The sequence below is a fragment of the Geotrypetes seraphini genome, chromosome 11 (assembly GCF_902459505.1).
Source record: "Geotrypetes seraphini chromosome 11, aGeoSer1.1, whole genome shotgun sequence".
Lineage (NCBI taxonomy): Eukaryota > Metazoa > Chordata > Amphibia > Gymnophiona > Dermophiidae > Geotrypetes > Geotrypetes seraphini.
The window spans coordinates 109791972-109817619 of NC_047094.1; the positions used below are offsets into that span (position 1 = coordinate 109791972).

The 25648-nt window shown below is 44.7% G+C and overlaps 2 protein-coding genes across 3 annotated transcripts in view; one reads left to right on the top strand and one right to left on the bottom strand.

Annotated features, from left to right (window-relative positions):
* Positions 1-8897, bottom strand: part of RNF114 (ring finger protein 114) — a 41076-nt gene extending 32179 nt beyond the window's left edge. The window contains exons 1-3 of the mRNA XM_033914224.1: positions 8505-8897; positions 3598-3748; positions 1636-1742 (exon numbers count right to left, since the gene is read on the bottom strand). Of these exons, the coding sequence (XP_033770115.1) occupies positions 1636-1742; positions 3598-3748; positions 8505-8623 (377 nt within the window). The 5' untranslated portion in view covers positions 8624-8897. The remainder of the gene's footprint in view (positions 1-1635; positions 1743-3597; positions 3749-8504) is intronic.
* Positions 8898-15749: 6852 nt separating this feature from the next.
* SPATA2 (spermatogenesis associated 2) overlaps positions 15750-25648 on the top strand; it is a 32045-nt gene continuing 22146 nt past the window's right edge. Inside the window, exon 1 of one of the 2 annotated variants that reach the window (XM_033914375.1) lies at positions 15750-15863. The gene's annotated coding sequence lies outside the window, so the exon portion shown is untranslated. Of the gene's footprint in view, positions 15864-15883; positions 17317-25648 lie in introns of those variants that run through there. The other variant, XM_033914376.1, reaches the window with a different exon arrangement.

The window sequence follows — 25648 nt, forward strand, 5'->3', positions numbered from 1 at the left end:
CTGATATAAATTTAATAGATATGGAAAAATAATATTTTGAAATGATTTATAAAATTCAACAGTAAAGCCATCTCCACCTGGAGCGGATCTAACTCTAAGAGACTTCAATGCTGATTCTATTTATTTTTAAGATATAGAATCTTCTAAATTTCTTTATATATGATCCGGAACATTTGGTCCAATGAATGAATTTTAAAAATTTAATCCATCTTGTTCTTTATTTTCATAAGATTCAGAAGAATATAAATCTTTATAAAAATCAAGAAACTGTATTAAAATATCCTTAGTGTTAGTGTGTGTATTGCCTTGTGTATCTTTAATTGCAATAATCTTAGATTTCCTTTTTTTTGCTTTGAGAAAATTTGCTAATAATCTTCCAGCTTTGTTTGAATTACCATAATTCTGAACTTGCCTATAGAACATATCTTTCCTCACAAATTGAGAAGAAATCTCATTATATTTAGCTTTTACTTGTAATAACTTTTGTAATGTATTATGTTCCCATTTCTCAATTAATTTATTTTCTAATACTTTAATTTGTTTTTCCAGATCAACAAATTGTTTTTTAAGTTGCTTTTTAAAAAATGCTGAATATGAAATAATATTCCCTCTCATTGTTGCTTTAAAAGCGTCCCACAAAATCTCAGCATTTATGTTATCCGAATTATTAATTTGAAAAAATTCATTCATCTTTAATTTAAGATCTTCCAGAAAGGTCGAATCCGCAAGTAAAGCATTATCAAATCTCCAAATTGAATTAAAATGTACTAAATCATCATTCTGAAAGTCAATCCACACACCAGCATGGTCTGAAATTACAATGGGATCAATAACTGCTTTCATCACCCGCTGCGCAATATTATTAGATACAAATATATAATCAATTCGTGAAAAAGATTTGTGGACCTGAGAACAAAAAGAAAATTCCTGATCATTAAAATGAAGAATACGCCATATATCAACTAAATCACAAGATTGCATCAAATTGCAATTTCATTGAGCGTCCCCTAGTCTTTGTAATTTTTGACAGAGTGATAAATCGATCCACTTCTACTTGATTCTACTCCACTCAGGATTTTGGAGACTTCAATCATATCTCCCCTCAGCCATCTCTTTTCCAAGCTGAAGAGCCCCAAACTTTTTAGTCTTTCCTTATATGACAGGAGTTCTATCAATCATCAATGACCATAACAAACCTCTGTCATATCAACAAATTATTTAAATAATCCATTTCCCCATCATTGAACTATTCTGTGTGAAAAAGTCATGTTTTTAACATTTTTTTGGATTGCTATAAATTAGTTTCCAACCTGAGATCTTCCGGAAGAGTATTCCACCAGGTAAGTGCCATTATTGAAAACATCCTAGACCCGTCTCCAGTCGCTTCAGAGGCCACTACGTGACTGAAAATGTGAAGGGCCTGGCCCAATACCATTAGCCAAAGTTAGTGCCTACAGAGTAATATAAAGCTTCAAGTCCTTTATATAGAGGAGTTGATGCAGTTCACTGAATTCCCACATTAACAATGTAAAAGCTTTACTGAGAATATACAACTGAGTGTGATTAAAAATAAAGGCGTCAACTAGACTAGACAACTTGTGCTTTCGCTCCTTTTAAAAAGGGGTGCACACTCACCTGGTATGAGGAGGCTGATCTCTTGTTGCTGCTTTAATGCCTTCCATCTCATAAGTTTGGTATTTAGAGCAGGAAGCAACATGGACACGCATTTTGGAAAGGTATACCTGTACAAATCAATCGCCATTATAATCAACTAGAAAAACAGACCACCACCTCTTCCATTACATAAACACTAAATTGAATTACAGTGCAATTTATAAGACGAAGAAGGCAGAACGTCCCCTAAATATTCTGCATGAAGCACATGAACATAAAATCTGAATATTTTCAAATACTTGACTATCTGTGTGGCTCAAGACCTTTAATGAGCAGAGGCATTACTAAATAATACAGCCAACATTTTTGCAATCATCTGATCTGAATTCTGTTAGAAAAAAAAAAAGTTTTCTTAACTGGCAGCATTCTAGCAGCTGAATAAATATTTATTTTTCCAAATCCCCATAAAAACCTGACTTAAGGGTATGTTAAGTAAAGGGGCCTTTTACAATGCAGTGCTAAAAAATGGCCTTAGGGTGCCCTTAAGTAGGTCTTTCCCACAAGCCAAGGCCATCCCACCCTAACCCTAACCCTTTTAAGTTGTTGCTTAGTAAATGATTCTTAAGTACACTAAGCAATTAGCATGGTTTCTTGCACATGCTAAAAAAACAAACATAAAATACCAGGATGGGGTAGGTTACGGCCAGAGAATGAGTGTAGGATATAGCCTACATAATTCACTGGCACAAGGCAATTAGTATTTGCCATTCATTTGTTAGTACGGGCACAATACAAATCAACCTAACATGCAGAATGGAACTTTTTTGTTTCATAATTGCAGGAAACTTGCTGGGTGTGTCCCCAACAATTACTGCATATCTTCTGAAGTTACTACACATTAATGGGACCCTTTTACTAAAGCTTAGTGCATACTAAGGACTGGATTCTGAAACTGGCGCCCAAGTCGGTGGCTGCCTTAAAAACAGCCGCAGATCACCTATCAAGCATTTTAGGGCACCAGTTACAGAATCGCGTTTTTGGGGAGTCCCTGCAATCAGCTGAAGCAGACACAGCAGGGAACCTCTCATACACACACTGTCCATGGCAGGAAGGATTGAGCATCCCTCCTGCCAGGGATGTTAGCCGGGGAAGGGGTGTGGCCTAGCAGGAGGGATTTGGCATCCTTCCTGTGGTAAACAGTGTGTGGGGGGTTCGGGGGTTCCCTGTCACACCAGCTCAGTTGATTGCAGCAGGGGAATTCCCCCCTCCCTGATTAGCTGAGTGGCAGTGTCTCCCCAAAGCCTTGATTCTGTAACTGGCGCCCTAGAATGATTGACAGGCAATCTGATTTGAGCGCCGGTTACAGAATCGCAGCTTTGGGGAGTCCCTGCCACTCGGCTAATGGAGGAGGGGTAGAATTCTCCTGCTGTGATCGGCTGCTGTGCTCTAGCGGCAAAGATAAGTGGATAAAATGTAGGCCCGGGTTTTCTGGGCCTACATTTCAGCCACCTATCTTGGAGTGATTCACGGCTAGGTAACCGCTTTAGCCCGACTAAGGCCACTTCCGGCGTTGGCCGCACCTACTTTGGCTTTCTGCGGCCTAAAGCAGCTACCTCGTCGCGATTCCTGCGGTCATTTCAGCTGCCTTTCATTTAGGCGTCAGTAGGTGCTTCAACCCTGCTGTTTCCGACTGCATTTTTCAATTACTTAGGCATCGGCAGGGCGTCTACTGACACCTAAATTTAGGAACTGGTTATAGAATTCCTCCTAAATGCTGCATGGCTCATTTTATACCTTTGGAGCATATGGCACAATGCATACTAATATATATTAGCACATGCAAAGCTTTAGCAGAAGGGCCCCAATATTTGCTGTTAAAGCGTGATAAGTATAAAAAAAAACTTATTGCACTTTAATAAACAGGCCTCTTAGTTTGGTAAATGCTGAAATCAATAAAGAAAGAAGCCAGTGCTTTCCACATACTTTTTGACTGCATCCTCTGCAAGTGGTTTCAGTTGTTTCAATTTGCTTTTCAAGATCCAGAGCCCTAATACCGGAGGTCAGCGAGGAGCGGCACACACCACATACAGGTTTTTTGGGCTTCAAGCATTCTTGCAGGCACACAGTACAAAAGCTAATGAAAAAATATGAAAATTCTGCTGTATACTCAGTTTTGTTTTTGGAAAATAGAAGAGTTTTCAGTGTATAAAATACAGATTTTTTTAAATTGTGAGTTATCATTTTAAAAAGTTTCATTAATGCTGAACAGTCATTAGCAAGACCCATAGCTCTTTTTTACTTCAACATTAAAGGGAGTTAGTTAGAAGCTATGCATAAATGTAAGGTGGCAAGTGAACGGGTAGAGCTCTGTTATGCATGTAATTCTGTAAGTTGCATATCCCCAGTTAATCCAGGTCTTATGGCTGGTTTAACTGTGGGCACATTAATGTTAGATGACCAATACCAGGTTACATCAATATTTTGTAATGGAACATGGGTGTCCAGGGTGCAGTTATAGACTAGGCTCCTACTATGTGCTCTTATACCGTATTTTCTCGCATATAACGCGTGCATTATACGTGGTTTTTACGTACCACACATACCCTTGCACGTTATACGCGTGAGCGCGTTATACAAATTTTTTTTTACATAGTTCCCCCCCCCCCGACGTCCGATTCACCCCCCCCCGCAGGACCGCTCGCACCCCCACCCCGAAGGACCGCTCGCATGCACCCGCACCCCCATCCCGAAGGACCGCTCGCACGCACTCCCACCCGCACCCCCACCCTGAAGGACCGCTCGCACCCCCAAAGCCTCCCGACCCCCCCCCCCATCATGTAGAAGCTCCTACCGGTGTCCTGCTGCTTCCTCTTGGCGGTCCCGACACCCGACACGATCGGGGCAAGAGGGAGCTCAAGCCCTCTTGCCCCAGCCAACCGCGGCACCCCCGACACGATCAGTGCAAGAGGGAACTCAAGCCCTCTTGCCCCCCCCCCCCGACTCCCCGACACGATCGGGGCAAAAGGGAGCCCAAGCCCTCTTGCCCCGCCAACCCCCCAACTCCCTGACAATATCGGGCCAGGAGGGAGCCCAAGTCCTCCTGGCCCTGGCGACACCCCCCCCCCTCGCTAGTTGTTCGGGCCAGGAGGGAGCCCAAACCCTCCTGGCAACGGCGACACCCCACCCCCACCCCGCACTACATTACGGGCAGGAGGGATCCCAGGCCCTCCTGCCCTCGACGCAAACCCCCCGCCCCCCAACGACCGCCCCCCCCCAAGAACCTCCGATCGCCCCCCCAGCCGACCCGCGACCCCCCTGGCCAACCCCACGACACCCCCACCCCCCTTCCCCGTACTTTTGTGTAGTTGGCCGGACAGACGGGAGTCAAACTCGCCTGTCCAGCAGGCAGCCAACGACGGAATGAGGCCGGATTGGCCCATCCGTCCCAAAGCTCCGCCTACTGGTGGGGCCTAAGGCACCTGGGCCAATCAGAATAGGCCCGGGAGCCTTATGTCCCACCTGGGGGCGGGGCCTGAGGCACATCGGCCCAACCCGACCATGTGCCCAAGGCCCCGCCCCCAGGTGGGACATAAGGCTCCCGGGCCTATTCTGATTGGCCCAGGTGTCTTAGGTCCCACCAGTAGGCGGAGCTTTGGGACGGATGGGCCAATCCGGCCTCATTCCGTCGTTGGCTGCCTGCCGAACAGGCGGGTTTGGTTCCCGTCTGTCCGGCCAACTACAGAAAGGTACGGGGAAGGGGGTTGGGGGTGTCGTGGGGGTCGGCCAGGGGGGTCACGGGTCGGCTGGGGGGGCGGTCGGAGGTTCTTGGGGGGGGCGGTCGTTGGGGGGAGGGGGGTTTGCGTCGAGGGCAGGAGGGCCTGGGATCCCTCCTGCCCGTAATGTAGTGCAGGGTGGGGGTAGGGGGTCGCCGTGGCCAGGAGGGTTTGGGCTCCCTCCTGGCCCGAACAACTAGCGGGGGGGGGGGGGTCGCCAGGGCCCGGAGGACTTGGGCTCCCTCCTGGCCCGATATTGTCGGAGAGTTGGGGAGTCGGCGGGGCAAGAGGGCTTGGGCTCCCTTTTGCCCCGATCGTGTCGGGGAGTCGTGGGGGGCAAGAGGGCTTGAGCTCCCTCTTGCCCCGATCGTGTCGGGGGTGCCGCGGTGGGCGGGGGCAAGAGGGCTTGAGCTCCTTCTTGCCCCGGTCATGTCGGGGGTGCCGCGGTTGGCTGGGGCAAGAGGGCTTAAGCTCCCTCTTGCCCCGATCGTGTCGGGGGTGCCGCGGTTGGCTGGGGCAAGAGGGCTTGAGCTCCCTCTTGCTCCGATCGTGTCGGGGAGTCGGGACCGCCAAGAGGAAGCAGCAGGACACTGGTAGGAGCTTCTACATGATGGGGGGGTCGGGAGGCTGTGGAGGTGCGAGCGGTCCTTCAGGGTGGGGGTGCGGGTGCGTGCGAGCGGTCCTTTGGGGTGGGGGTGTGAGCGGTCCTGCGGGGGGGGTGAATCGGACGTCGGGGGGCATCAGGCTTTCAGGGTGGGGACAGGACTTCAAGGGGGAGAGGAGAGTCTTGGCGGGTGAAAGGAGAGTCGGGGTGGCCAGAGGAGAGTCAGGGCGGGCGAAAGGAGAGTCGGGCAGCATGCGCGGTATATGGGTGTGCGCGGTATATAAAAATTTCTGTACATAAATTTGTGTTTTTCGCGTGCTATACCCGTGTGCGCGTTTTACATGGGTGCGTGTTATCTACGTGAAAATACGTTAACTATCCCCTTAATGTCTTTTGCATAGCATAATAATGAACTCTCCCATAGCTTCATTACTAATAATGAACTCCCTCCCCCCCACCTTCTTAAAGAAATTTTCATATCTTTCATTCCCTTCTTTATTCTGAGAGTAATTTTCAAACCAGCCAGAACTTTGAAAGGCCTACTAACCAACTATCAAAGAGAAACACTTGGAGTTTCCCTTCAAAATCCCCTGGCAGCCTTTGCACTGAGGACTTTCTGTGTGCATAATAAATAGAAATTAAATCCCCACATGTATTTTACTAGCTTACTTGAATCCCACCCCTAAAGAAGTCAAGGAAATTTTTCAGAAAGATTTTCCATCAGCTTTATAGTATAACAACATAAGTAATGACAGTGGATCAGACCAACAGGTCTGCTCAAGGCAAACTGTCAACCACAGTAGCCAATCCATATCACAAGTGACTAAAATTCTCATTTTCTTCCAGATTGTACTCAATTATAGGCTGTCCTTTGCTAAGACTGTTTATAATAAGCATCTATAATGACAGATTTCCAGTTGTATTACTTCATTGTAATAAAAATGAAAATAAACATCCATTCACTTATCCTAAATTATGTCATACACACTAGCAGATAAAAAAACACCACCACCACCCCAAAACAAAACAACCTATCACTTTGTCTAGAACTTGGCCTGGCAGTAGAATTTTCCCCTATTTCAAAACATTTTTTTAGCTCCATAAGAGATGAGGTTGCAGTATGCATCTTTGGGGCATAGGCGTAAGTCATTTGTTTGGGGTTTGTTTGTTTGTTTCTTGACTGGGGTTTTTTTAACTGTATGCTAGAGTTTGGTTTCCTGCAATGACTACATCAGACAAGAGCGCTATTTTAACTAAATTTATAAACATATACACAAATTATTTCGGACATTGGTAGCTTTTGCATAGTTGAAAGCTTTAGAGTCTCTTATGTTCTTACATGCTTTCTATTGAGTTTTGATTCCAACCTTTTTTTTGTAGGGGGGGAAGCATTGAGCATATCAAAACTCTCTAAGTTAATCTTACTTTCAGGGAAGGGGTAAAACGCGGACCTGACCAACCTCACGGATCTAAACCCGCATGTCCTTAAAAATCTGAGGTCTGTGCCACTTGTAGTTAGTTTCTGGCTCTGAAAGACCTCGGTGACAATTTAGCTCTGACGGATCCGTCTCAGCATAGGGAGGGAAAAGTATTAGGATCCGTCAGAGCTAAAATGTCTTTCTCGCACCCGAGGAACCAGAGGTTTGCCAGAATAAGTAATCAGTCAGTGTAAGTTATTCAGAGATGGGAAGGCAGATCGCCAGAAATAGGTGTGCCTGCTAAAATGTCTGAGGATATTTCTATTAGAGAATGACAAGGTGACAAAATTCATCACCGTTCCCGTCCCTGCGGGAAACCATCTTCATGTCATTCTTTAAGGAGAGAGGGAAGAATCAGAGTATAATTGGCCACAACCACTGACCCGCAAGCTTTGCTTTGAAGAATGCTGGTGTAGAATGCCTGAGGTTGAAATAGACACTAGAAAATGACATGGGGTTATTTCCCGCGGTTATCCGCGGGAACGGTGATGAATTTTGTCACCGTGTCATTCTCTAATTTCTATTAAAAAAGCCACAGAAGGGTTTGGGCTGATTCATTCCTGCCACTGTCCCATCTCCACAACGGTAGCCTGTGGCTCTGACAGACCTCGGTGACAACTGAGCTCTGACGGATCCTAATACTTTTCCCTCCCTATGCTGAGACGGATCCGTCAGAGCTCAATTGTCACCGAGGTCTGTCAGAGCCAGAAACTAACTACAAGTGGCACGGACCTCAGATTTTTAAGGACGTGCGGGTTTAGATCCGCCACGTCCGGGTTTTACCCCTTCCCTTACTTTCACTTTCTCCTGCACTGGGTTAATGGTATTTCTAGTGAGAGTCCAGGCACGGAAACAAACACCGCTTCCCCCCCACCCTTCTTTTATCCCTGCGCTGCCGAGGGTTTGGGGGGGGGGTTACCCCCTCTTTTTTAACACTGTACCGTCTGCCAAGCGCCGCTCAAACTCCAGAAAAGCTGCCCGGCTCCTTCCGCTTTCATTTCCGTTTTCAGCCAGAGCTGGGGGTCCTTTACTTACACGTGTCCACACTTCACTTTCACGGGCTTCTCGAACACCTCGAGGCAGACGGGGCAAGTGAACCACGCCGGCACATCCGCGGCAGCCCTGCCGCCCGGCGAGCTCAACTCGGCCGCCATATTCGCCGCCGTCTTCGGGCTGCTCCTTCCCCGCTTTCTCTTTCCACTTTCGCAAACCGAAGCCGACGTCACAAGCAAGAGGCGTTTCCGGCTTCGCAGTGATTGGCGGGAGGGTAGCCCGGGAGGCGGAGTACGTTCTGCAGCGGCCAATTACTGCCGTGGTTTGGCGGGAGAGGATACAGGCTCTTCGGTGGCGCTCTGTTCATGTGAATAACTACTACTACTATTTATATAGAGGGAATAATCGATGATAAGGTTGCCGCGTGTTCTGTTCCCTCTAAGCCGAGGCGGGAGTCTTCCAACTGCATTGCGACTAGTGGAGGTGGCGAATCGAAATAGTATGTTTTCCAAAAGACATGAGGTTCCCTGCAGAGCTTGCCTGCCCCTCGCTATCATAGTGAAACAGCACCCCCTACTGACAGGAGTATAGGTGGAGGACTGCTGCTCAGTGGGTAGGATAACGGGAAAAGATCTAGACTAGAGAATGCTGCAGTTTCAGTTTGGAGTTGCCCTATTCAAGATACCAAAGGTGGCCTATTCCAAAACTGGTGATTTTTACACCACTGCTACGATCAGAGCTGCCAAGTTACCCATTCCAAGAGGGAGACTTTTTGGCCTGTCTTTTTGGCATCTCTCTCCCTCTGCCCCCTCTCTTGTTCTCCTCTTTCCACATTGGTTCAGCATCACTCCCTCACTGTCCCCATCCCACTGGTCCAGTGTCTTTCAGGTCCCAGCGTTATTTAGCTCTCCATCCCCTTGTGATATGGCATTTCTCTCCCTTCCTTTGTCCCCCTTCCCCCATAATTTAGCATCTCTCACTCAATAACCCTTCCCCTTAGTTCACATCTCTCACTTCCCCCATCCCAGGGTGCTTTAAACTTCTTACCCTAGAACACTGGCAGCAGTGCTGAAAAAGGCTGCCTCTGGCCAAACCATGGGGCCTTCCCTCTGCTGGTTCCGCTCTACCCAGACACGGTGAAACTGGAACAACTGCAGAAGTCATGAGTAGAGTTACCATATTTGTGAAGACATATGATTCCACTCATTCTCCACCTACAACCTCACCTACACTCCACCTATAACCCCACCCATTTCCTTGGTCCCCCTTCCCATCCTCTGTACCCTAGGTGCCTAGATCAGCCGGCCTAGCCAATCTAGGCACCTAACTTAATAATTTTAAAAGCTTATTCAGCATCAAAAACAAGCTTAATTGGCTCAATAATTGGCTTAAATTATTACCGCTTTCATCTAGGCACCTAGTCCAAGGTGCCTATCAAAACTTGAACATGGTTAAGGGTAGATCATGGGTGGATCTTGGGCATTTTGCATTTAGGCACCAAAATTGGACTTAGGCCAAGAAAAACCTGGCATAACTAGGGGGCACCTAAGTCTAATTTAGGCACCCCTAGATGTGATTCTAAAAGTGACGCCTTAACTCATGATTGACATGAGCTATGTGTCACGTTCCTTGGTGCTTGTTTTAGGCATTATTTGTAGAATTGTTTAGCATGTGCTAATTCCCTTAATACATGTTGAGGAGCATTAAACCCTAACACTGCTTGATGAATTCCCTCCTAAAACTTTTTTGAGATGCAGTGACCAGAATTACACAAAATAAAGGTGCATGTCACCATGCAATGATAGAGGCATTACGACATTCTTTGTTTTATTCTCTATTTCTTTCCTAAAAATTCCCAACATGGCATTTTTTGGCCTCTGCCACATGCTGAGCAGAAGATTCCAATGTATCATCCACAATCACAACCTTCTCTCTTTAACAGATATACCTTATATAGGGAAAGGGGATTGTATACTGCCTTTTTGTTGCTTTGGCAAAGTGGTGGGCATTAGAGGATAAAGTGACTTGCCCAGGGACACAAGGAGCAGCACTGGGATTTGATCTCACAACCGCTGAGTGCAGAGGCAGCACCTCAACCAGTGAGCTACTGCCCTTCCTAATATATTTATTAGGGCTACATTTTGATTAACATTTTTATCATGATTAATCACATGATTAAACGTGAGGGAGGGATCAGGAAAGATATTCCATTTACTTCATGGTCCTGAAGAAAGGGGGCTCCATCAGACCAGTTCTAGATCTCAAGAATGTCATTCGGTTTCTGAGGGTCAAAAAGGACCAAACAAAGGACAACCAGAAGGAACACAAAAGGCACCAAAAGGACTGTCACTGAGAGGTTAGGAAAGCAAAAAGAGAATATGAGGAGAGGCTGGTGGGGGAAGCAAGAAACTTCAAACCATTCTTCAGGTATGTGAAGGGGAAACAACCAGCCAGGGAGTAAGTGGGACCGTTAGACGATGAAGACAGGAAGGGAGTAGTAAAGGAGGAAAAAAAGATAGCTGACAGGTTAAACAAGTTCTTCTCGTCAGTCTTCACGAGAGAGGACACATCCAACATCCCAGAACCCGAGGAGCACATAAATGGAGACCCTGATGAGAAGCTAGTCCAACTAGAGGTAAACAAAGAGGATGTTCTCAGAAAGATAGACAGACTGAAGAGCGACAAATCACCAGGTCCGGATGGCATCCACCCAAGGGTATTAAAAGAACTGAGAAACGAAATAGCAGATACACTAAGCCAAATATGTAACCTATCCTTAAAAACTGGGGAGATCCCAGAAGACTGGAAAATAGCCAATGTCACGCCCATCTTTAAGAAGGGATCAAGGGGTGACCCGGGAAACTACAGGCCGGTGAGCTTGACCTTGGTTCCGGGAAAGATGATGGAAGCACTAGTCAAGGACGCAATCTGCAAATACATAGAAGGCAATGGACAACTGAAGGCGAGCCAGCACGGCTTCTGCAAGGGAAGGTCGTGCCTCACGAACTTACTGTATTTCTTTGAGGGAATAAACAACGAGGTGGATAAAGGGGAATCCATAGACATCATTTACCTTGATTTCCAAAAAGTCTTCGATAAGGTACCTCACGAAAGACTACTTAAGAAGCTGTGGAGCCACGGGTGCAGGGGGATATCCACCGATGGATCAAACACTGGCTGGCAGGCAGGAAGCAGAGGGTTGGAGTAAAGGGCCATTACTCAGACTGGCAATGGGTCACGAGTGGAGTTCCACAGGGGTCAGTGCTGGGACCAATCCTGTTCAATATATTCATCAACGACCTGGAGACGGGGACGACATGTGAGGTTATCAAATTTGCTGATGACACCAAGCTTTGCAGCAGGGTTAGAAACGCGGAAGACTGTGAGGTCCTGCAAAGAGACCTAACAAGACTGGAAGAGTGGGCAAAAAAATGGCAAATGAGTTTTAATATAGAGAAATGTAAGGTCATGCATGTAGGGAAGAAGAACCCGATGTTCAGCTACAAAATGGGGGGATCACTGCTAGGGGTAAGCAACCTTGAAAGAGACCTGGGGGTGATGGTGGACACAACATTGAAAGCATCAACTCAGTGCGCAACGGCCTCAAAAAAAGCGAACAGAATGTTGGGTATCATTAAAAAAGGTATCACGACCAGGACGAAGGAAGTCATCATGCCGCTGTATCGTGCAATGGTGCGCCCACATCTGGAGTACTGTGTCCAATACTGGTCGCCATACCTCAAGAAGGACATGGCAGTACTCGAGGGGGTCCAGAGGAGAGCAACTAAATTGATAAAAGGTATGGAAAACTATTCATATGCTGACAGGTTGAAGATGCTGGAGCTCTTCTCCCTGGAAAAGCGGAGACTTAGAGGAGACATGATAGAAACCTTCAAAATCCTGAGGGGCATAGAGAAAGTGGACAGGGATTTTTCAGACTGTGGGGAACCACTAACACAAGGGGTCACTCGGAGAAATTGAGAGGGGACAGGTTTAGAACAAATGCTAGGAGGTTCTTTTTTACCCAGAGGGTGGTGGACACATGGAACGCGCTTCCGGAGGTTGTGATAGCCCAGAGCACATTGCAGGGTTTCAAGGAAGGTTTAGACAAGTTCCTAAAAGAAAAGGGGATTGAGGGTTACATATAAAAAAGAAGAGGTAGGTTACAGAAACGGACAGGAACCACATTACAGGTCATAGACCTGACGGGCCGCCGTGGGAGCGGACCGCTGGGCGCGATGGACCAGTGGTCTGACCCAGTGGTGGCAACTTCTTATGTTCTTATGAAACAGTGAGATCGGTTATTGTGGAGGTGCAACCAGGAGAATTCCTGTCTGCGCTTGATCTCACAGAAGTAGTATCTGCTTTTTATGTGAATCACTTTTTCTTCTGTCCTTTCGAGAAGACTATGGTTCTCATTTCCGTTTGTTACGATTGCTGGACATCCACAGGATACTTATACATTATCTTCAGGCTACTAATGATTTCAGACATACCGATCATTTGTTTGTCTTGTTCTCGGGGCACAACAAGAGAATGGCAGCTTCCAACATTTCAGTGGCCCACTGGGCGAAGGAAGTCATTGTTTCAGCCTGTTTACTAAAAGGCAAACAGTTGCCATCTGCATTGCATGCTCATTCTACCAAAGCTGTGGCTGCCTCTTGGCAGACTCCAGGGGATTTTCATTGGAGGAGGTTTGCAGAGCGGCAACTTGGTTCTCCATGAATTGGTTTTCCAAACGTTATAGACTAGATGTGGCAGTGCGGGTAGAGGAGTCCTTTGGAGCATCAGTCATTGTGGAGGCAGTGAGCAATTCCCACCCTATGTAAGGACTGCTTTGCTACATCCCACTACTCTCTGGATTCATTTGCTGCTGGTGCTAAGGAAGGAAAATTATGTTCTTACCTGATAATTTTCTTTCCTTTAGTCGCAGCAGATAAACCCATTCTCTGATTCTGTATTACATTATCCCTCGGGGGGGGGGGATTTTGAAGGAGTTACATGTTCCCTATTACAGTTCATAGTTACGGTTTCTATTCATTAGTTTTGTATTTTTCATCAGTTTATGGGAAAGGAGTTTTTTCCTAATGTTTCTGGGTCCTGATGCTTTGGCAAGAGTGATACTAATTGGCCAGGAGGCTTTCCAGCCAATAAGAAGATCTACAAATCAGTTCTCTCAATCTCCACCTGCTTAGGGTTACCAGATATCCGGAAAAATCCAGACATATCTTCTTTTTAGAGGACTGTCCAGATTCCTGGATGGACTTTCCAAAACCCGACAAGCTCTGGCCACATCTGGAGGGCTTCTGAGCATACGCGGAAGAAGATGGATTGAGATATCTGGGTTTTACTTCCATTGAAAACAATTGAAGTAAAACCTGGATGTCTTAATCCATCCTCCTTTTTTTGGAGCCATATGGTAACCCTGCCAAGGAGAGAAGGAAAGATTCAAGAGGCCAGCCGGGATACGGGAGGGACTTACTGCACGGACACCAAGTTTCAAGTTTATTTAAAATTTCTTATACCGCCTTATCATACCTTCAAAGTCTAAGTTAGCCTGAAGTTGGGACAAAATAAAATAATGCTCTCTGTCCTAAGATTTGAGGCAACCAAAAGGAGGATGCAGCGAAACTTGACCACTCCATCTCCAACTTGCTGACAACAACAAGCGACTTCAAATCATTTCAAAAAGAAATCAAAACCCTTCTATTCAAAACATTTATCCAGATATCTTAACTCTTCCCCTTGTCCTTCCCCTCCCTTGTAAATTCCCCTTCATTGTCTTACCCTCTCTTGCAATTTTTTCTCTCCAAAGTATCAACCATGTATACAGCTCCCAAATTGTAAATTTCCTGGAAATGTCCAGTTATCTTTTTTGCAATCCTAATTCCTAAATTGTAATTTTCCTGGAAATGTCCAGTTAGCTTCTTTTGTAATTCGCCTTGAACTACAAGGTACGGGCGTAATAGAAGTCACTAATGTAATGTAATGATGTATCAGGAAGTTCCTCCCAATTGCCTATTCCCTGGGAGAGAGAAAAAAAAAGGCTATGGATTATCTGCCAGGTCCTCAAGAAATAAACTCCAATGGAATGGATGCTATGGATTTAAGACAAGGGGAGACAATCTATAACTTGTGCTCTACATGTGTTACTGAGACCTCTGGGGCTGTTTGCTATATATGATCATTTGCTGAATGTTTATAAAAAGTTGGGAGGGAAAGATACTGAACCTAACTATGGTCAGGAAAGAGAGTTAGTTTCCCTGGCTAGACTTTGAAATTAAGTCCACAGAGCCTGCTATTTTGGTGTTTGGTTGGTGTTTTCAATTGCCCCTGATGCTTCAGATCTGTTACAGCCGGAGAACTGTTTAATGTTGTTTCCATATGGTTATCAACTCACTCACGCCACGCCACTCAGTATTTTATAGACTCACAACTAGGGTTACCATATGGCTCCAGAAAAAGGACGGATTGACATCCGGGTTTTACTTCAAGCGAAAGCAATGGAAGTAAAACCCGGATAACTCAATCCGTTCTCCTTTTTCTGGAGTCATAGGGTAACCCTACTCACAACTGAAAGTCTGATATATCATGGGCGCAGCACAAGGAAGGATGGGGGTGCCATGGAGGGCAAGTCACATGTAATGCAATTATAGCTTGTCACAACCCTGACTGCACACAGCAGGCAACCACCTAGGCAAGGGACGGGGCTATGTGTCCTCTTTTTTGCTTCACAAATAAAGTAACCCTAGTTGGGGTGGAACAGAGTAGGGTCATGTGTTTGGCGTTTCGTAGAAGAAAATATGGTGAACCCTGCTGGTGGATAGGCGCAATATCATTAGTCTCTGGATTCATGTGCTACAGCTAAAGGAAAGAAAATGATCAAGTAAGAACATAATTTTTCCATATACATTTTTAATCACTATTATCACATTGCAAGGGATCGTGTTTGATGTATATTTGGCGCCTAATAATCTAGGTTATCAGGAACCTAAAAGCCCAACTGAAATCCTCCGTCGGCTTCACCGTTAACACCCAGCCAGCCATAAGGCATGCGGCGGAACTGAAAGCCTGACAACGGACAACGCGTGTTTTTGTGGCTTTTGCCAAACGTCACCGCGTTCCTTCAACTGTCATTTCTGGCCCCGCCCCCCCCCCTCCTCGCCATCACGCGCTGCCCGGCTCTGGCTCGAGCGCATGCGTACGCTTTCGTACGTCGTGACGCTCGGGAGGAGGAAGTGAGCCGTGTGGGGAATATTTTTTTTTTTTTTCTTATCGCAATGGCGGCGGAGGGTCGTTGAGCGAGCTGGCGACGAGGGAGAGGCCGCAGGGGGGGTGGGGGAGGGCGGGGGGAGCCAGCAACACAGCCCAGCCGGGATTTGCGGGCCGCGGTGGCAGCTGGTGGGTATTTTCGGTGCTTTGTGATGTGGTGTTTGTGTGTCTCTTCTCCCCCCCCCCTCCCTCCTCTCCCGGTGACCGGGGGAAGGAGGCGTTGAAAGGTGCGAGGAAGTAATTTTCCCCTCACCTTTTACAGCGTACCTTCTCGCCATTTTACCCATTTTTGGCGAAGCGTTTAGGGGGGGGGAACTGCCGGAGCGTTGGGGAGATGTGGTCAGGCTGAACCTTGAGCTTGTCCCTTCCTTGAAGCGATACGCGGGCGAAGGCGAGCCTCCCCCCCCCCCCCTTTGCCATTTATCTTATAAACTTGTCCCAACTGCGACTCGTCCTGCGCGAGACCCGTGGACCAGGATTAATTTAGCGCCCGCGAGTGGATGGAGCGCTCTAGCCGGGCACATAGTTGAATCCCCGCTACTAGTGAAGTTTCGGCATCTCTGCGTTTGGGAACCTGCGCTTTCGGTGGCCTATCCCCAAAATGACTGGCTGTAGATAATAAGACTTATTTGGACAGGGCTCTTGCATTTCAAGCAAGTAAGCAGCAGCCCTGGTGGTATTATGTTGTCTTATGGTGCATTTCGAAAAGCAATCAAGTCAACGTTGTTTGACAAATGTATTTCCTAAATGACGGCATTACTGTTAACCAAAATCTTACATTGAATATTTTAAAGAAACTTGTATTGTAATTAATTGTATTTCGCTGATTGTCCAGCCTTCTTCTGTTGTAAACCACCTAGAAATTGTCTGATTACGGCGGTATAGAAAAATAAAGTTATGTTATATAGGGCTGCGGGGATTTCGGCGAGCGCGCAAGGTCCTGGGAAAATGACGGCAGCGGATGCTGCTGCTCGGAGATGATTTCTGGAGGAATGACTGGATGCGCCAAGGTCGGGGTATTTGCAAACAGCAAAATGCGGCTCTTAAACTTCTAGAGCGGTTGACGACATATTTATTGTTTGCGATGGGTTGTGATTCTGAAACGCATGACAAGTTTTTGCAAAAGTAGCAGTAGGCGCTGTTGTGCTGTCATCAGTTCACAAGATCCACCTTTTGATTGCCCAAGCGTGAAAGAGGGAAAACGTGTCGGATTCCTGAAGCGGGTTGTAATGAAACTTGAGCCTGACAAATAACTGCTCTTTTCTTGTAGTCTGTGTTCTGATTAGGTCCTCAGCCAGGTGCCAAGTTACTTTAACAATGACGTAGCTAAGTTGATATGTGTAAATTTTTTATGGCAACAAGACACTCTGTGGAGAGTTGATGTTCCAGATGTAGACTTTATTGTTAATGCAACTTGATAATCCACATAAAAACATCTAGGACCCAATCCACTGGGAACTTTGGACCCAACACTGTCTGTGTTTCAACAATAGTGTCTTCTTCAGGGGTCCCTGTTTGTCCTAAGATAGAAACTCGTGGATTATTGATCAGTCCTAATGAACAGGTTCCGCACTTACTCCATGTAAGTAAGAAGCTCGTATGAACGGTACATCTTGATTTAATATATATAACTTTAAGGAATATATATTAAAATAATGCATTTGATAGTCCTGTACGTCACTAGGGTTTTTAAGCATTACAATTTCAGTTCTAGAAAATTATGAGTTAAAATGCAGCTGCCAAATTTTTACTGGAAAGTTTGGTTTCTGGCCTTAGTTTATAAGACCTTTGGCTTACAGTAGAGTGGAATTGATTTGATTTATTATTTATAACCCACTTTTAAACTTTTATGTTATAAACAAAATGTCTAAGCAGGGTATTGCTATAGACTTGATAAATATAAAATTGAATATTGAAGGCATTCCTTGTTGTAAACATTTATTTTCCTTGTGTCTGCATCAATAGAGATATCATTCTTAATGGATGCTCTTGCATTCAGTGTTGATAATGTCACAGATTTCTGTACAAGTATTTTAAATGTAAACTTGATATGAACATTTGTTCAATGACAATAAAATCATTAATGTACATTCTGTAATATTGCTAATGAATGTGTACCTATGGTACTCGAGGACTGTGGACTGATTTGTTTTAAGCTTATTTTCTTTCCGTCCCAGGTAGGTATCATGTTGTTTGTGGAATCCCCTCTTCCGTGCACTGGGCTTTATGGGAAGTAAAGAGAACTGGCAGCCTCAACAAGGATTATTAACACATTTAGGATAGGGGCAAGGCAGCCTACTGTGAGCCCCTAGAATAGTTTTTACTATATCTTTGTCAGTGCATGCTATGAGTTTCCCCACAATTAAGGCTATTATATTTAAGGCTCCTTAGTACTTCTTCCTAGCATTGCTGATTTCACAGCATGTAGGAAAAGTGTATAAACAGTGCTGTTTGAGAGAGAAGCTGCTTTTTTAATTAATTTCAATTAGGTTACTTTAAATTTCTTGTATTTCTATTAAAACCTGGCTCTTCTCTAACATGTAATTTCTTTTTTCACTTACTTTTCCACTCAACTTATAAACTTATGTAAACCTTTTCCTACCCTTTCTCATTTTTAAGTTCTTGTAAACCGTGCCGAGCTCTACTTCCGTGGAGATGATGCGGTATATAAACTTAAGGTTTAGTTTAGTTTAGTTGAGTGAGAATTTTATAGAAGTTTTATCTTATCAGATATTTCATTGTGATAATTGTTTGCTTGTTATAATTTTATTATGTGTGTGCTTATGTAACCCATGCAGAATTGTGGGAATCTGCGGGCTATAAATTTTAAAATAAATGTAGCCTGCTATCTTAGGGATGCCTTACATGATGATGATGTGGTGTTGCACATGGTAGGCTCAGACCTAATACAGAAGAGCCCTAGCTGCTTTAGCATTTCCACATAGGGAAGTCATTCCATCCCTTTTATCATTTTGTTGCTCTTCTCTGTACCTTTTCTAATTCCACTATATCTTTTGAGATATGGCGACCAGAATTGTACATAGTATTCAAGGTGCAGCCGTACCATAGAGCGATACACTTCCATCTTTGTTTTCCATTCCTTTTCCTGATAATTCCTAACATTCTATTTGCTTTCTTAGCTGCGTCGCACATTGAGCTGAGGGTTTCAACATATCCTCAACAATGACACCTAGATCTTTTTCCTGTGCGTTGACTCCTTTTTCCCATATGCATCACTTTGCACTTGCTCACATTAAGTGTCATATGCCATTTTGATTCCCAATCTCACAAGGTCCTCTTGCAATTTTTCACAATCCTCTTGCGATTTAACAATTTAGTGTCATCAGCAGATTTCATTCTGATTAGTTATTCCCATCTATAGATCATCTGCAAGTTCATTTTTAATTTCTATCAGCACTCTGGGATGTATACCATCTGGTCCAGGCGATTTGCTACTGTTCAGTTTGTCATATTGATCCATTACCTCTTCCAGTGTTAGGGATTTGTTTGTTTCTCTGATTCATCAGAATTGAATATCATTTCTGGCACTGGTAACTCCCCACATCTTCCTTGGTGAAGACCAAAGCAAATAAATCATTTATTCTCTCTGCTTTGGGCTTGTCTTCCCTGAGAGCCCCTTTTATCCCTTGGTTGTCGAGCACAGTGTTCTTTAACTGCTGGTCTGCAGAAATTTTCTGCCTGTCCACAGGGCTAGCACCTCCATCGGACCCAAGAGATTGTTCTGTAGCCGCTGGTCCTCAGTATGGTCAATGCGGCGTCTTCGGGCCGGCTCCCTGAGTGCTGCAGTGCACAGAGCCATGGGAAAAGGTTCCTACCCGTGGCCTGCGCCTGACCCGGAAGCCTTCTCTCTGACGTTGCAACATCAGAAGGAAGGCTTCCAGATGAGGCGCGGGATGCGCGTGAGGAGCCGCTTCCCACAGCTTTGTGCAATGCAGCACTCAGGGAGCTGGCCCAAAGACCCTGCGTTGATCGCACCGTGGACCGGCCTGAAGCTAACACCGGGGGGGGGGAGGGGGCGGGCAGGCCAGAAGGCAAGGCACATGGAGGGAGAGAGACAACAACAGTAGGGGAAATACTTTTATTTTTTTTTATTTAGTGATTTTACATCAGCCCTAATTGTCCTAACTGTCTGTTCAGGAAGAAATGCATTTGTTTGTTTTTCTCTGGGGGTTGTACTGCTTGTAGAGTCTTGCATCTTAGGGTTTGTTTGTGAATATTAGTACTTTTAGTCTTTGGTCCTGCATTTGCATGGGGTTATCTGTTTTCTGGTAGGAATGAATGATGAAAAGCATTGTGTATTTTAATTTTGTGGTTAACCATTATGTGTTGTTAATACGATTATATTGTATGTGTGTATATATGAAAAATGGATGGAAAAAATGGTGTTATAATTAGTACAATTATGGGGGCAGGGTCTGGGCGGAGATTGGGTGGAGATGGGCACGACTTAGCCCAGTGCTCTTCAACTGCCGGTCCACGGACTGGTGCCAGTCCACAAAATAATTATTTCCGCTGGTTCATAGGTGTTAAAAGGTTGAAGAACACTGGTCTAGCAGTCCAACTGATTCTCTTCCTGACTTCTTTTAATATACCTAAAAAGGTTTTTACTGTATTCTTTTGCTTCCAGCACAATCATGTTTTTAAGGTCTCTTTTTGCCTTCTTTATTAACGCCTTGCATTTGACTTGCCATTCTTTGTGCTGTTTACAATTATTTTCAGTCAGATCATTCTTCCATTTTCTGAAGGATTCTCTCTTAGCTCTAATAGCTTCCTTCACCTTTCCATTAAGTAAGTTTCCCAGACTTTTAAAATACATTCCAAACAGAGGTCAATAAACCAGATGATATGTTGAACATTGGGTGACAATACACAACAGATAAGTTTGTTGACTGTTATTGTTATAGTTGCAGTGTTCTGGTTTTTGAAGATATAATTTTCACATATGAAATAGGTGTGTGGATGTCAAAAGAATGATAATTATAGTATAATCACAATATTAGACCCATTCTAAATATAACCAAGGGAGTGACTAATGATGTATATTTGATACAGTGACGACCAATCAGTTATGTCTGATGTCAATATAAGATTGGCCCTTGTGTGGGGTTTGTACATTATATATTATAACACTTGTATACTAATGGTTTTCCCTTCTTTTAAAATATGTTTTGAGTAGATTTGAAGAAGCTTACACAAACCCTTTTCCTGCGTGCATCACTCCTAGATCTAGCTACCAGTCCCACTCCCTCCAGTGCAGAAAGTTTGTTGTAGAGGGTGGGACTAGCAAACCTAGCTGCGATGTACACAGTGAAATTGGTCCCTCGCCTGCATCTTTACAGCCGTGTTTATAAAACTGATAGAGGATAGCAGCAAGAGGGTAAGTGGGAGCGAGAGGAAATACTGTAGAGAGAATGCTGAATCTGTTATTGAGGCGAGGAATGCTTGGAAACTTCTTTTAGTTTATGATTCTTTCTTAGTCCCCCTTCTCTTAATGTGGTCTAATTTTTTGGTTTCGTCTAATGGAATGAGACATAATAATATTTGTTTCTTTGTATGTTTTTCCTATAAATATGCCCATTTTAATAAATGAAACATTTTCTATTTGTTAATGAATAAATCAACATTTGCCTGTTCATCTTTTCTTTATTACTCCTTAAATTTGAATTTTAAAAGTACTGCCTGAGAATCCAGACCAACCCAGTCCCCGAGCAGTTTGGAGTTTTGTCTTGTACCGTAGTCGGCTTGAATTAATTACTTCTCTGGTTTTGATGTCAACCGGTGGCAGGGCATCCTTAAAAATGGTTGATATCATAATGTTTCTATACTCTCTGAAATGTCAACTGAACTGTCTTGTTACCAAATTACATAAGAAAATAAGCGTTGCTATACTTGGACAGTATCCTGTTTCCAGCAGTGGCCAACCCAGATAACAAGTACCTGGCAAGATCCCAAAGAGTAAAATAGATTTTCTACTTCTTATCCTAGGGATAAGCAGTGGATTTTCCCAAGTCCATCTTAATAATAGAAAGTAGGGTGGCAAGGACACACACAAAGTATGGCTGGGCAGTTCACTGGGTGGTGGGGGGGGGGTAGGGATAGGCTAAAGATATTGGAACCAGCAAAAACTCTTGGTTTCACTAGATTCGGCATGGGTACTAGAGCTTGATGCTAAAGTGATACACTGTAGTGCATTACATTTTTGTTGAATATTCTCACTTTATGGGGCTACAGGCATAACAGTAATTTTTGGATTAAAAACATAACATTTTGTTCCACCTGAGCAGGAACCAGAATTTTCAACTCTTTGGAAAGGTAGCAGCTGTTTTCTACCTCATGCAACCCATGCTCATGCAACCCATCCATAGCAATGACAACATTTTTGAATCAAACAATACATTTCGATTCAAATTATCAAATAACTTAAACTATATACCTTATGTACAAATTAAAAGCCAGACAAACTTAGACTCTAACTCCTCCAAACAGAGGAAAGCGCCTCCTATAGCTGAAAGTAGCTTGTCTCAGTCTACTGAGAAAGGCATTAGCTAAGTTAATATTTCCCCCCCCCCTTAATGAACACAGTTTTTGGGAGACTTTATCTTTTTAATATGCCTACAAAATCATAGTTCATAGGATGTTTAATGTTCGGAATAAAACATGCTTTGACTGTGTGTAAATTAAATATAATTTGATTTATCTATCTTAAATGTAATTTGATTTTGAGTGTGTTCTGATTTTGATCAGTGACATTTCTCTGCCAGGGGCTAAACACCAGAATTTTTTTGCAGGCCTGAGCCATAGTGGGGCCTACTCTCTGCAGTGTCCTAACTAGAGGTCTGAACGGGGATCGTGGGAATCCCGCGGGGGTCCCCCCTAACCCACGGGACTCCCATGGAGACCCCCCTCTGGCCCACGGGACTCCCACGGGGACCCCCCTTTAGACAACGGGACTCCCACGGGGATGGAAGGCTTTGGAAACAGGGTTCGTCCATATAATATAATGGACACGTCAGCCTTAGTAAAAGAGGGGGTTTATAAGTTAATTACCTGAACAGAAAACAAAAAAAGGGTTTCACCAAAGAGATTCCACAAGGAAAACAGCAGCGCAAACACAAAAGAAACTGTGGAATTGATGATCCTGTCAGAAGTAATTGCTGCTTTTTATGGGGACGGGTGGTGATGGAGGTGTAATTCCTTGCAGGGATGGGTGGGGAAGGAGAGGATCCTGGCGGGGACGGAGAGGATCCTGGCGGGGATGGGTGGGATTTTTGTCCCCGCGCAACTCTCTAGTCCTAACTGATCCCCAGGAGACAGAAGAGTTGAGCTGATTGCATGGCTGAGCCAAAGGCCCAGCCAATTGATGTTTATGACACTCAAATATGTCAGAATAAAACTAAAAGCTTTAAATATTAATGGTGAAGTAAGATAAAAACTAGAACATATTTGTGTAACTTTTACACACTAAACTTCTTCTAAATTATTAAAACAAATATATAATTTAACCCTAACAAATGTGTGTTGGGGCAAATTGTTTAAACACTGATTTAGATTTAAGCTTGTTTTATATTTTGGCCATCCATGGGTCTGGCTTCTTTCATTCTTCTCACCCACTAGCTGAGGTTATTGATGGACTGCATAGAGGTAGCACTGTTTTAAAACTTCATTACCATTTGACTTGCTGATTTATTTCCTCACACTTGTTTGTACTCTCTCTCATTTGAAATCAAGTTTCAAGTTTTATTAGGTTTGTTGTACACGCAATGTCAAATATTTCAATGCGTAAAACATTTAAAAATAGGGAACAAAACCGTTTTATACAATTAAATACAAAGTAGAACATAAGAAGTGCCTCTGCTGGGTCAGACCCCCCCCCCCCCCCCGTGAACCGGCACCCCCCGCCCGACCAACTCTAACTCACCCTTCTGTACTTCTTTGAGGGAATAAGCAGTCGGGTGGACAATGGAGAACCCATCGACATCATTTACCTCGATTTTCAAAAGGCTTTTGATAAGGTACCACATGAAAGGCTGCTTAGGAAACTGTGGAACCACGGGGTGGGAGGGGATGTGCACAGATGGATCGAGCACTGGTTGTCGGGTAGACTGCAGAGGGTCGGAGTAAAGGGCCAATATTCTGACTGGCGGGGAGTCACGAGCGGTGTGCCACAGGGATCGGTGCTGGGGCCGTTACTCTTCAACATATTTATCAATGACCTGGAAAAGGAGGCAAAGTGCGAGGTTATAAAATTTGCAGACGATACCAAACTGTGCGGTAGAGTTAGGTCCAGGGAGGAGTGTGAGGACCTGCAAAGGGACATAGACAAGCTGGAAGACTGGGCAAACAAATGGCAAATGCGCTTTAATGTGGAAAAATGCAAGGTTATGCATATAGGGAAAAAGAACCCGTTGTTCAACTACAAATTGGGGGGGGGGCATTGTTGGGAGAAAGCAATCTTGAGAGAGACTTGGGTGTACTGGTGGATGCATCACTGAAGCCATCTGCACAGTGCGCAGCGGCCTCAAAAAAAGCCAACAGGATGCTGGGCATCATAAAGAGGGGCATAACTACAAGGACGCGGGAAGTCATCATACCACTGTATCGAGCGATGGTGCGTCCGCATCTGGAATACTGCGTTCAATATTGGTCGCCGTACCTCAAGAAAGACATGGAGGTACTTGAGAGAGTCCAAAGGAGAGCAACGAAACTGGTAAGAGGGCTGGAACACTACCCATATGCTGAGAGGTTGGATAGGCTGGGGCTCTTCTCTCTGGAAAAAAGGAGGCTCAGGGGTGATATGATAGAGACCTTCAAAATCATGAGGGGCATAGAGAGGGTGGATAGGGACAGATTCTTCAGGCTGAAGGGGACAACAGGTACGAGGGGGCATTCGGAGAAACTGAAGGGAGATAGGTTCAAAACGAATGCAAGGAAGTTTTTTTCACCCAGAGGGTCGTGGACACTTGGAATGCGCTACCGGAGGAAGTGATCAGGCAGAGTACGGTACAGGGATTCAAACAGAGACTGGATGGATTCCTGAGGGATAAAGGGATCGTGGGATACTGAGAAAGCTAACCAGAAAATAAATGTAGAAACCCAACCAGGTCGTGCAGGTGCAAGACCGGAGGGCTAGGACTTTGATAGGAAGATAGGACTCAATTAGGAAACCAAGGAGGCATGAGGGCCCCTTCTGGTGATTTAGACAGGTCGTGAACTGTTTGGGCCGCCGCGGGAGCGGACTGCTGGGCAGGATGGACCTATGGTCTGATCCGGCGGAGGCACTGCTTATGTTCTTATGTTCTTAAAATACCTACTCCAGTCATTGCACCGATGGTCCCAAGCTAGGGATTTATGCATCATGTCTTGTTTTAGATAATGCCAGTTATGGTCCAAGGTCTGTCTATTCAGCATCACTCTTTCCTCCCTGGGAGAAAGGGAGGAGATTGTGAACACTGCTTCTCCTGCCTCTACAATACAATATGGGAAGGATTTGGTGGGATGTAAGATGGTAACATAACAACTTATATTCCATTATATTGCCAGATAGGCTTAGTGCGGATCACACAATATAAAGAAAAGATTAACTGTTTAAGAGAGAATCTAGAAGCACACCAGTATGTTTTCCATGCTGTTAAGAGTGTTAACATGGCAAATTACAGCCAAATAGTACCGCAAAAGAAAGCCTTAACACAACCAAAACCAGGTGAGATTATTTTCCTCATTCTGTGCTCGCAGGATGTGCAGCCCTTAGGTTTACCACCATGATTCATCAAAGCAATAGGAAACTAGTAAAATGTTTTTAAGAACTAGCATCCAAAGCCTATTACTAAAAATATGCCAGACAAAAACATGGAGGTGTAAAATGAAACCAAAGAGAGCCAGAAGAGATTACGTTT